Raw genomic sequence first — 12,500 nt, 5'->3', positions numbered from 1 at the left:
ATTGCCCCTTTGTGTGAAAGTTGAGCAGGCCTGGACTGCAGTCATTTCTCTTGAAACAAACACCGCGAAATCAGAACTGATTTATTTAGCCGGGGATGGCGAAGAGGGTGGTAAACATGTGCAAACACCAAGGGAACGTGAAATCTTTTTCCTTTAAAAATTTTTTATTTTTTTTATTTATTTTTTTTTTGAGAGGGGGCAAGGGGGAGGGTTGTGGGTGGGGGGGGGGTCTCCCTCCCATCTCCTCAGTCTTTCTGTTTGTCTCTGTCTCTCTCTTATGTGCCACACACACACACACACACACACTCACACTCACACACACACACACACACATGATCCATACCCTCCGTGCACGCATGCCCCCCCCCCCCCCAACCCCCCTTGCGGGGCGTCCAAAAAGTGATAATAATAACAATACATCAAAGGTGGCATCAATCTGGCTTTGTGATTCTAACTTGGCGGCAGGCAGGGTCAAGCGTAACCACCCGTGACAGCCAGCCATGCTTTGATATCAGCACATCTTCCGTGCATAACACCCTTGACGGCAGACAGCCAGTCTTCTGCAGCTGAAATCTCTCTCGCTGTTTGCTTGCCCTTGCTATGCCCGGATGTAGGGGGAAGGAATACTGTGGAGGTGGAGGGTGGGTTAGGGAATGGAGTGTTGTATTCCTGTAAGGGGAAGGAATAATATTAGGGGAGATGGGTGGAGGGTGGGGTGGGGGGATGGAGTGTTGTATAGATGTAAGGGGAAGGAATAATATAAGGGGAGAGGGGGTGGGTAGAGGGTGGGGTGGGGTGGGGGGATGAAGTGTTGTATAGATATACGGGGAAGGAATAATATAAGGGGAGAGGGGGTGGGTGGAGTGTGGGGTAGGGGGGGCAGGGATGAAGTGTATAAATGAGACACGAGGATAATGTGGTGTGAAAACTGCGATGAGAATAACTCTGTGTGTATATGTGTGTGTGTGTGTGTGTGTGTGTGTGTGTGTGTCTGTCTGTCTGTCTGTCTGTCTCCCTCGCGCGCACGCTCGCGCACACATGCAAACAAAGAATCTTCGTCAAAGTATATTTGTAATGTTAGAGATAAGGAAGAACAACAACATGCAGGTGAATGTGTAAATGACGAAAACTAAACAATATCTGCTTGCCGTGTGCGTTCTCTTCAAATCATCTGCCTTCCCATGCAGCTTTCCTGAATAGATAATTGTCCAGAAGAAGAAGAAAGAACAATAAAATGAAGCTGAATAAGGAGGAAAGAAAGAAAGAAGTAGAGAAAATAATATTTATAATATAATCTGACAAAGCGATTCGTTATCAAACTCACGCTCGAAAAACAAGAGGGGCCTGCTTTGTCGTCTGAAGGCAGTTGTTGATAGAAAATGGAAAATGAAGTATTCGCTGATTGGAAACGAATGCAAGTTGAGAGACAGACAGAGAGAGAGAGGGCATACACAAGTTGGCTGCTGGCCCTTTCGCCTGGCTTTTTTCCTAACGAGGGGACTCCCATCTTCCCCTGTTTCGTTGTCTCCCTTCAAACATGGTTGGATGTTGATTGAAGCAGTTTTTCACTGTGTTAACTCACCTGCCCCATTCGTTGTATTTTACCTGTTTCCATCTACCAGTCCAGTTAAGGAGTTATTTATTGTCGGATTTATTTGTGTGTTTATTTATTACCCGATAATAAGAAAAGAGACAGGCGAATACCCGAGCAAATTTATCATTGTTAAGTGGTTTCGTTCGTTAATTCGTTCTTTCGCTCACTCATTCTTTCCTTCAGTCCGGCCGTTCGTTAGTGCATTAGTTTGGCTCTCGACAGCGTTCAGCTCTTGTTCTTTTATTCCTCTTCTGATTTCCATTCCTTGTTTCCCACGTTTTAGGCAGAAAGGATGAGTGAGAAATTATGATGACGACCACGGGGATGATGATGATGATGATGATGATGATGAAATAATATTATGACGGAGCGAAAACTTCAGTAACCGTGAACCAGAAATACTGTGTGGAGCATGAATCTTTTCTGACAGATACAGCTCTCAGCTAGAACACGAAACACTGCACTCTCTCTCTCTCTCTCTCTCTCTCTCTCTCTCTCTCTTTCTCTGTGTGTGTGTGTGTGTGTGTGTGTGTGTCGGGGTGAGAGATACCATGTTTCTGGAGCGATGGAGAGAAATAGGGGAGGCAGAACTGACTGGAGAGAGAGAGAGAGAGAGAGAGAGAGAGAGAGAGAGAGAGAAAACAAGCAGAGAGCCAGAGATTGACATGAGCAGACAGGCAGACATGGAGACTGATAGACAGAACAGTCAGACAGACAGCAGGCGAGCACGCAGACCGACAGAATGGCAAAGATTAATCTGCTGTCAGGTGGGTGAGTTAGCTCTCACAAAATAGTGCTGATTCAGAACGCTTTTGGGAAGAAGATAGGGGGAAACAAAACCCTAAAACCACCACCTTGTGGGGGCTGAGGGGGCACTTTTGCATGGGGGTCGACTCGACAGAAGAATAAACAGGGCTTGATGCAGAGCACAGCAGACAAGAAAGTCTGTAAGTGGAAATCTATGTCTGGCGATATGGCCCTGTCTCTGTTTATCTCTGTCTTTGTCTCAGCCTCTCTGTCCGTCTGTCTGTCTGTCTGTTTCTTACTCCAGCTCTCCCACTCCTCCCCTGTGTGTGTGTGTGTGTGTGTGTGTGTGTGTGTGTGTGTGTGTGTCTGTCTGTCTGTCTGTCTGTCTGTCTGTCTGTCTGTTTCTTACTCCAGCTCTCCCACTCCCCTGTGTGTGTGTGTGTGTGTGTGTGTGTGTGTGTGTTGGCACGAGCGCTAATCTTTTTCCACTTCCCTCCACACTTTCCACCGTACCCTCCCTTTCCATATCTGGCTTTTTACTTCTGTCTACCCTCACATTCTTTTTCACACACACACACACACACACACACAGAGAGAGTGTCGAAAAACCCACCCCTGTTTCACTGATGAAAGAGAAAGGAGGGCCCCTTCTTTCAGAGAGGGAGCACAGCTTATGAATGCCTGTCTTTAAAACGGCGAAAAGGTGAATGGAACCAAAGCAAATAAATGAATAAACGGAGACAGACAGAGACAGAGACAGAGAGAGGGGACATAGCTCACCCGGGCGCAAACTGACAAGACATGATGTCATCACGTTTGAGAAATAGCGCTGGGCTTGCCGAGCAATTTTAATCGACGTAATAAAAGCCCACTGGGACCTGTCCAAGGAGACGAGGTTTTTGTTGGTTTATTTGTTTGTTTGTTTAGAGAGGGAGCGATCGAACCGGAGAGAGAGAGAGAGAGAGAGAGAGAGAGAGAGAGAGCCAGCTCCTCTTCTTTTGTATTACTTACATAGGTTGTTGATATACACAGGTAGTGCTTACGGCAGCAGCGATGGTGACTTAGCACTGTGAACTAAATGAACAAATCAGTCAGTAAGTAAATATTCCCTGCTTTCTTGTACGGGCTATGTGGATACTGTTAGTATCTCTCTCTCTCTCTCTCTCTCTCTCTCTCTCTCTCTCTATATATATATATATATATATATATATATATATTCTCTATACTCTCTATATTCTATATACTTTCTCTAGTTATTCAGATGAGACGATAAACCGAGGTCCCGTGTGCAACATGCACTTTGCGCACGTAAAAGAACCCACGGCAACAAAAGGGTTGTTCCTGGCAAAATTCTGTAGAAAAATCCACTTCGATAGGAAAAACAAATCAAACTGCACGCAGGAAAAAATACAGCAAAAAAAAAAGTGTGGCGCTGTAGTGTAGCGACGCGCTCTCCCGGGGGAGAGCAACCCGAATTTCACTCAGAGAAATCTGTTGTGATAAAAAGAAATACAAATACAAATACACAAATACATACATACATACATATATATATATATATATATATATATATATATATATATATTTTTTTTTTTTTTTTTTTTTTTTTTTTTTTTTTTTTTTTAGTCAAGCCTTCTTGCACATGGTCTGCAAAGATTCGAACCGGGATGGCAACGATACTTTTATTTAGATGGAATGTGGACTGGTGGTGAGGAAGCATGTTTGTTTACTGTAATCCCTCCCCACATTCTTCACCCAGACCCCCCTCCCACACACACACACAAGTTACAAAAGCCAAAAGCCAAGCAAAGATTTGTTGAGATCTGTGGAGATCTGATGGAGAGGAGATTCAGTGCTAAGTGGTGACCTGCCCAGTACTCACAAGATACAAGGCAACTTTTACATTGATATTACACAAGGCAAAAATACATCCCTTTTTCATTGATATTACACAAGACAAAAATACATCCCTTTTACATTGATATTACACAAGACAAAAATACATCCCTTTTTCATTGATATTACACAAGGCAAAAATACATCCCTTTTACATTGATATTACAAACGACCAGTCATTATTATTATTATTATTATTTATTGATTAATTAATTAGACTTGTCTTGCTTTTGAGAAGAAAGAATCGAATTCTTACTTTGTATTTGCATAGGTCGTTCCAAAGAAGGTGTGCCCCTTTTCTTTCTTTCTTTTTTCTTAAGAATTCAGCGTGTGTGAAAAAAGCGTGCATGTATGCGGGTGACGTGTTTGGCGTGTAACGTTTATTGTAAATTACCTCCTTCAACTGCGGCTGTTCAACAAATCATCCTTATCGTTGTCGTCATCGCTAACCCCCTACCCTCCTCTCTCTCTCTCTCTCTCTCTCTCTCTCTCTCTCTCTTCCTCTCCCTCTTTCTCTCTCTCAGTCTCTCTGTGTCCCTATCTCTGTTTGTCTGTCTCCATCTCTGTTTGTCTCACTGTTTCTCTGTCTGTTTCTGTCTGTCTGTCTATCTCTACCTATCTGTCTCTCTGTCTGTCTCTCTGTTTCTGTCTCTCTCTCTCTCTCTCTATCTCTCTCTGTTTCTGTGTCAGTCTGTCTCTCTGTCTGTCTCTCTGTCTCTGTCTCTCTCTCACTCACTTTCTCCTTTCTTTCTCCGTCCGGACCCATACTCAGCTCCCATCACCCTCTCAACACTCCTCAAAACACCCCCTGCCCCCCTCTCCCTCCCCGTGCCCCCCCACCCCCCCACCACCACCACCCGTCATAAATTGACACGTCAACGGGCAAGGCATCCCCGTCAACGTCGCCCATAAAAACAACGCCCACACCGGTGGAACCCCACAGTACAAAAGGCCCAGGAAAGGGGGAGGAAATCCCGCCGGGGGGTTGGCGGGGGGGAGGGGGGTGCACAGCGGAGACAATGCACCGCCAGTGGAGCATCAAAACGACGCGCGCCGTCCGTCCTCACGCTGTTGTCACAGGCAGTTATCGACAGACCCCCTCCCCAGCATCCCCCCCCCCCTCCCTTTAAGGAACGGACCCGGAACAAAAGAGGGTCGTTACCACTCATGCATGTTTGATGCTTCAAAAAAGGGGGTTTAAAAAATCATATGCCTTCCCTTATGCGTAGAGCGTTTTTTGTCCTTGGTTCGGTATTGGCGAACGATGTGGTTGTTGTTGTGGTGGTAGCGGTTGGTGTATAAATAAATGTGTGTGTGTGTGTGTGTGTGTGTGTGTGTGTGTGTGTGACAGTTTCAGTTTCAGTAGCTCAAGGAGGCGTCACTGCGTTCGGACAAAACCATATACGCTACACCACATCTGCCAAGCAGATGCCTGACCAGCAGCGTAACCCAACGCGCTTAGTCAGGCCTTGGGAAAAAAAAAAAAAAAAAAAAAAAAAAAAAAAAACACACACACACAACCACACACACAAAAAAAAAAAAACAAAAAAAAAAAACAACAAAAAAAACAAAACAAAAAAAAAACGGGGGAATAAATAATAGATAAGCTTGCATAAATAAATAAATAAATAAATAAATAATAATTATAATATAGAAAAAGGTAGTAGTAATAATATTAGTAATACTAATAAAATGATAATAATAAAACATAAATAAATAAATAAATAAGACAACAATGGTGATAAATAAGCAAATAAATGTAAAAAATGAAGACACACATTCACACATACACCCACACATGCATAACAGAAATGCACCAGACATGCAGTTTCACATATATGAAAGCACAGTCAAATACATATAAACGTACATGAGCTCCAACACACACACACACACACGCATTACCGTGCACCTCCTCTACCCCCCTCCTCCACACACTTATTTCTAGTCTAAGTATCGCAGCTTCCACGGCACACACACACACACACAAACACAAACACACACTCACAGAGATGAACACTTACTTGTACAAGCACATATGAAAGCACAGTCAAATACATATAAACGTACATGAGCTCCAACACACACACACACACACACACACATTACCTTGCACCTCCTCTACCCCCTCCTCCACACACTCATTTCTAGTCTACGTATCGCAGCTTCCACGGCACACACACACACACACAAACACACACTCACAGAGATGAACACTTACTTGTACAAGCACACACACATACGCCCATATCTCCCACCCCCAACTCCACACACGTACATACAAAGATATATATATATATATATATATATATATATATATATATATATATACACGTTCCAATATCCTGTTGCTCCCACAGTGTAGGCATGCATACACTCACATACCTCATCCTCTACCCCACCTCCCCCCGCACTCCCACCTCCCCTCACACACACACACACACACACACACACACACACGTACACATATCTCTCCTGACACTTGTGTACAGTTTCACTCTCGCGCATTCACAAACGCACTCAAAAGCACACATACACACAAACACACACAGCCGCCACTGACTGGCCGCAAGAGGGATGGGAAAAGATCTCTGATGCCAAGAACGTGGCGTCTAGTGTGTTGCTCGGTCTATTGTGTTTGGAAAGGCCCACAGAGACTCTGTTCCGTTTTGAAGAAATTTGCGCAATGTTGGTTTGGAAATGATGCCGATATTTGTTTGATTTGCAAAGCATCGTGCTCTACCTTTCATGTTAGATTTGCGGCCGCTCCCTCTCTCTGCTTCTATTTCTTTGAGGCGATCGATGGTGTGATGGCCTTGTACCTGTTCTTTTTGGTATTCTTTGACTTTTCTGAGGATTTCCGATTTTCCTAGATGTAGGCCGCTCGTTGGTGTTGCGTTACCAGCAAGTCTGTCAGCTCGCTCATTTCCCTTAACACCTGCATGTCCCGGGCAGTATGACCATGTGAGTTTTTTAATCTGAAAGTTGCGCATTGCGTTATGCCACTCTGGGCTTCCCATTCCGTTTTCAATTTTCTGTATGAGGTTCATTGAGTCGGTTAGAATCATGGCATGTTGGTTTCCGGGCGTATGGAAGGACGATAGCCACTGGAGGGCATGTGTCACAGCTTCAACTTCCATCGTTAGGCTGGAGGTTGTGACTTTGTAGGCAGCATTCTCTTCCCAAATTGTTTTTCCATTTTGTTTCGCAGTGAATCCCCAGCCAGACTGGTCTTTGGTGACTGAGCCATCTGTGTATATGATGATGTCCTCTTCTTTACTGTTTTCTTCTATAAGCAGCTTCACTTCCGCATCAGTTTTGCCCTCTGGCCATTCCCGACAATGTCTTCCTAGAGTGGGTGAAATGACTGTGTTGAATAGATGGTTGAGGTTTTCGGGGTTTTTCTCCCATTCTTTTGTTTCTTTCAGGTCTTGAAGTCGGCATACTAGCTGGATTGTGTCTTCTGCTTGCCCCATCCATGATCTTCCTCGTCCTAGACGGCTGCCTTTTGGTTCTTTGACTGCGTCATGCAGTGGGTTTTGAGGGTTTTCTAATGCTTTGAAGTAGGTCTTGACCTGTTCTAACTTGTTTCTGGCCTGCACTGAAGGAAGGTCAAGCAGGTATCGCATGGTTTCTGTGGGCGTGTCTTTTGTTGTTCCAAGGATCAGCCTCATAGCTTCATTTTGGACTCTTTCTAATTTTAGGAGGTTGCTTTGAGACGGTGTTGTTAGCCCAAGTCCGTAGTCGATCACACTGAGGACGAGTGATTGGTATAGCAGGAAGAGGTGGCGTTGTTCAATTCCTTTGGTTGCCATTGCTTTTAAGACTGAAAGGCCCTTTTTGCATTTGAGAACAGTGTTTTCCGTATGTTTTCTGAAGGTCAGCATCCTGTCGAAGTGTATTCCTAGGTAGCGTAGGCATTCAGTTTTCTCAATTTGAATCCCATCGAATGACACAGAAGGTGGTGATTTGCTCGCGGTTTTGTTGTTGAGGGTGCACAGCAACGTTTGGGCTTTCGCTGGATTGATGGAAGATCCTGTGTCTTTGCACCATTGAGCAATATTGTTTAGTTGTTTCTGGACGGCTTCAGTTCTTTCCTGAGCATTTTTCGAAGTTTTGAAGACCAGGCCGTCATCCGCAAGGGTAAGCACCCGAGCAATTCCATTGTTGTTTAAGTCTGCAAGGCCCTTCGTGTAGACATTGTAGAGGACAGGAGAGAGTGGAGACCCTTGTGGCAGTCCCATGGATAGTTTAGAAGGTGCAGACATCCAATCTCCGAGGCGTAGGACGACGGTTCTTTCCTGAAGCGCTGCTGCTATCCATCTTGTCAGTGTCAAACTTACTCCATACCTTAGTAGCAGCTCCATGAGGTGCGCAAACTGGACTTTATTGTAGGCATCTTCAAGGTCAATTGCTACTGCTAGTGTTTCTTCTTTTCTTTGAAATCCTTCATACACCTCATATGCAAAGGCAGCTGCATTTTCCCATGTGGACTTGCCTGTTCTGTAACCACCTTGATTTGAAGGGAGAATGTGCCTGTGTTCAAGATCCCTTGCAAGTTTCCTGGCTATCATGCGTTCCATGAGCTTTCCAACAATGTTTTGCATGGTTAGGATCCGGTAGCCGCTTACCTGACGATGGTCCTTTCCTGGTTTTGGTATGGGTTTTAAGAAGCTGTGTGTCCAGTCCTCCGGCACCTGTCCATTGTGGAAACTGTTTTGATATAGATTGAAAAGTTTGCTTCTGTCTTCTTCCGATAGCTCCTTGATGTCTGAGTAACGAACTTTGTCTGGGCCAGGAGCCGATTCTTTCTTGCATTTAGCTATTGCCTCGTTTAGATCATCCATTGTCAAGTCATCATCAGGTCCAGTCTGCATAAGGGTTTGGTTTAACTCCTCAACATATTTCTTTTTCTCATCTAAGTTTCTTTGATCACTCTGTTGTATGAAACGTTTGAGCAAGGCAGATCCTTTTTCTTCATTTGTCTTAAGCTTGGTTCCGTCAGTGTCTAACATGTCTGGGGTTGTTGTTGTGCACGTTTTCCCTTCCATGCGACGATAAAATTGCCAGAACTCTGTCAATGTTGTGTCATAACTGAGTGCCTCGCAAAACTGTTTCCACTTGTCATTTTTGGCCTCTTGAGCAGTGACTTCAAACTGTTTAGTTTTTTCTTTCATTTTTGTTTCAATATCTTTGTCCGGAGATGGTTTTGTTCTTTCTTTTTGCCAAAGTTTGACAGCCGCATGTTTTTCTATCCAGGCTCTCTCTGTGTCGGTATTCCACCATGGGGGCTGAATAGTTTGCATCCTGTTCAGTGCCGTTCTTTTGTTTCTTCTGCGTCTTAATTTTTCGATGACGGTTGTCTGTGTGACAAGTAACTAGCACAGTGTTACCATGCAAGGCTTGCTGGTTGAATCACATGTTTTGTGTTCAGGGACTTAAATGGTAACCAACCAAATTAATGGAAGAAGAAGAACTTGAGAAGAAGGAGAAGAAGAAGAAGATGAAGAAGAGGAAGAAGGAGGAGCGGAAGAAGAAGAAGGAGGAGGAGGAGGAGGAGGAATCTTCATGAATGACTGTCGTTAGGGGACCAATGTAGACGTCTCACTCTGCAGAGCTGATGAGCGTGGGGGGTGGGGAAGGTGGGGGGAGGGGGGGTATAGTCTGGCCCCTTGACTAAGCGATTATTGTCGTCAATAGGAGGTTTAGGCTTAGAGGGCTCAGTAGGTGGTGTCCTCAGTTCGATTGGACTGCCACAGACGAACCCGGGTGTGGCGGTGTATGGGAGACTCGGAATGAGCAACTTGGGAGGAATGTCAGTGAAAGTGGTGCAGATGATGGGGCAGGACAAAAAGATGATAATAGCAATACATAGATTAATGAAAAAAAAAAATCCACGAATGAATAGATATATAAATAGCTAGACAGATAAATGAATAGGTAAAATTAATGACAAAAATACAAGAAATAAAGAAAGAAAGAAAGAAAAGGGCATCCCCCCAAAAACTGGAAGATCTGATGTCCGGTCAAGGTTAAAATCCTGTGGGACTCATGTCCTCACACAGCCACGATTCTTTCTGTTTTTTCTGACATGTATGTGCTCATCGTTTTTTCCGTGTTTTAAGATTTTTAGTTATTTGTTTATTTATCTTTTTATCGACTTATTTATTTATTCATTTGTTTGTTTGTTTGTTTATTCTTTGATTGGTGGTTTTTGTTGTTGGTTTTTTTGTTTTGTTTTTCTTTAGGGGCTGTATTCCTTGGAGAGAGAGATGTGGGGATCGTGAATAGTTGGTCTTTCCAGGTTTTCCACTTTCCTAAACAGCAAAGTAAATAAATAAAGAAGTACAAGCAAATAAAAACAAAGAAAGAATATGCCGACAAAGATAATTCTGCTCTTAGCTGATGAACCGCTGTGGATTCTGACGTCCGTCTTTTGGTGTGTGTGTGTTTTGTTGTTGTTGTTGTTGTTGTTGTTGTTTGTGTTGTTGTTATTGTTGTTGTTTTGTTTGTTTGTTGTTGTTGTTGGTGGTGGTTTTCTGTTTGTTTTGTTTGTGTGTGTGTGTGTGTGTGTGTGTGTGTGTGTGTGCGTATATGTGTGAATATTGTCTGGTTATCCTGTACACGTTCGTTCGTAACGAATGAACTACCAAGCATTCATTCGTGAAAGCTTGTCACCTTCTTTTGGAAGTCAGTGAAGTATGATGTCCAAATCAGTCCATACATCTTTGAAACACACACACACACACACACACACACACACACACACACACACACACACACACACACACACACACACACAAACAAACACACGCACAAAACACCAAAAAATGGAGACATCACATTATGGAGTGAGACAGCTGTTGTGGTTTTCTGTATCGAATGCTACAGGACTATCCGAGTTGCTGCCCTGGGGGCAAAGACGGTATAAGAGGAAGGACTGGGGGGAAGGGGTGTGGTGGGGGTCGGGGTGGGAAGATGGAGAAGGATGTGTGTGTGGTATTTCAATCATAACTGACAGCAAGACAGTGGCGGACAGGTGTCCCCAGTAAATTGAGGCAGCTTTTTCCCACCTGCTCACCAGCTTATCTTAGAGGATTTCTCCTTTTTTTCCTGTGTGTATGTGCGTGTGTGTGTGTTTATTTGTTTTTGTGTTGTTGTTTTTTTGTATGTACTTCTTGTTCTTGTACTTGGTGTTGTTGTTGTTGTTGTCCTACTACTTATTCTCTGAAGAGAGACAGAGGGAGAGAGAGAGAGGGGGGGGGGGGGGGGGGAAGGGGGCGATGAGATACATACAAACGGAGTGGTGTGTGGGAGGAATTTCGAATTTTGATTATTTCTCTTTTATTTTTATTCAAACACTGCATTATTCGGTGACTTGGTATCTAGGCCGTGTCACTGACCGAAGCCTGATCGTTTTCTGGTTGTTTGGTTTTTGTGTTGTTGTTTTGCTTGTTCTTTCTTTTGTTTATTTCATTCTTTCTTTTTCTCTTTTTTTTAATTTCCTTTCTTGAAATTGTTTGGCTTAGTTTTACTTATCCTGCAAGTTCTCTACTTGTTTTCCTTAGTGACACATTATTGTCACTTCTGAGAGAGAGAGAGAGAGAGAGAGAGAGAGAGAGAGACAGAGACAGAGACAGAGACAGACAGACAGACAGACAGAGACAGAGAGAGAATCAGACAGACAGAATCTGACAGATAGACAGAGTACAAGAAGAAGAAGAAGTGTAATGGAACCAGGCCATCTGCCCATGTCAAGGGGGTGGGATCACAATGGGGGAATGTCTAATGATCGACAAGCACCAACATAATCAAATTATGTTTCAGGTTGACTGTTCAATGACACAGCGTTATTTCGAGCTTTAAATGCATCAGTTGAGAGGAGAGAGAGGTGGGCGGGGGGTGAGGGGGGGATGTGGGTTGTGTGTGTGTGTGTGTGGGGGGGGGGGGCATGGAGGGACAGACAGAGTTACAAGAAATAACCAATGATTGCACCACGTTGTCAAGTGTCCGTTTCTCTATGTTGCAGGAAGTGCTTCACGTGTTTGGTCTTCACGCCCCAGCATGAAAATTTACTTCAGTACAAAGAAAGTAAGTGTGTCACTTGGCGGTCTTTTTGTCTGTCTGTCTGTCTCTGTGTGTGTATTCCTCTCCCTGTGTGTCGGTCTGTCTGTGTGTAACGTGTCTATTTGTCTGCCAGCACCCCTTCTCATTTGGCGTTCATGTGTTCATGATCCATGTACTCCTGCACTGGTTCATCGTT

The 12,500-nt window shown here is 44.0% G+C and overlaps 1 protein-coding gene across 1 annotated transcript in view; it reads left to right on the top strand.

The window, feature by feature from the left end:
* The window catches only part of LOC143279665 (uncharacterized), a 355,077-nt gene that overhangs the window by 219,015 nt on the left and 123,562 nt on the right, over positions 1–12,500 (top strand). The window contains exon 3 of the mRNA XM_076583720.1: positions 12,267–12,328. Coding sequence (XP_076439835.1) covers positions 12,267–12,328 — 62 coding nt within the window. The remainder of the gene's footprint in view (positions 1–12,266; positions 12,329–12,500) is intronic.

This window comes from Babylonia areolata, chromosome 3 (genome assembly GCF_041734735.1).
Source record: "Babylonia areolata isolate BAREFJ2019XMU chromosome 3, ASM4173473v1, whole genome shotgun sequence".
Classification (NCBI taxonomy): Eukaryota; Metazoa; Mollusca; class Gastropoda; order Neogastropoda; family Buccinidae; genus Babylonia; species Babylonia areolata.
The sequence above is the reverse complement of the archived record's forward strand: the minus strand, read 5'-3'. Positions and strand labels throughout refer to the sequence as shown.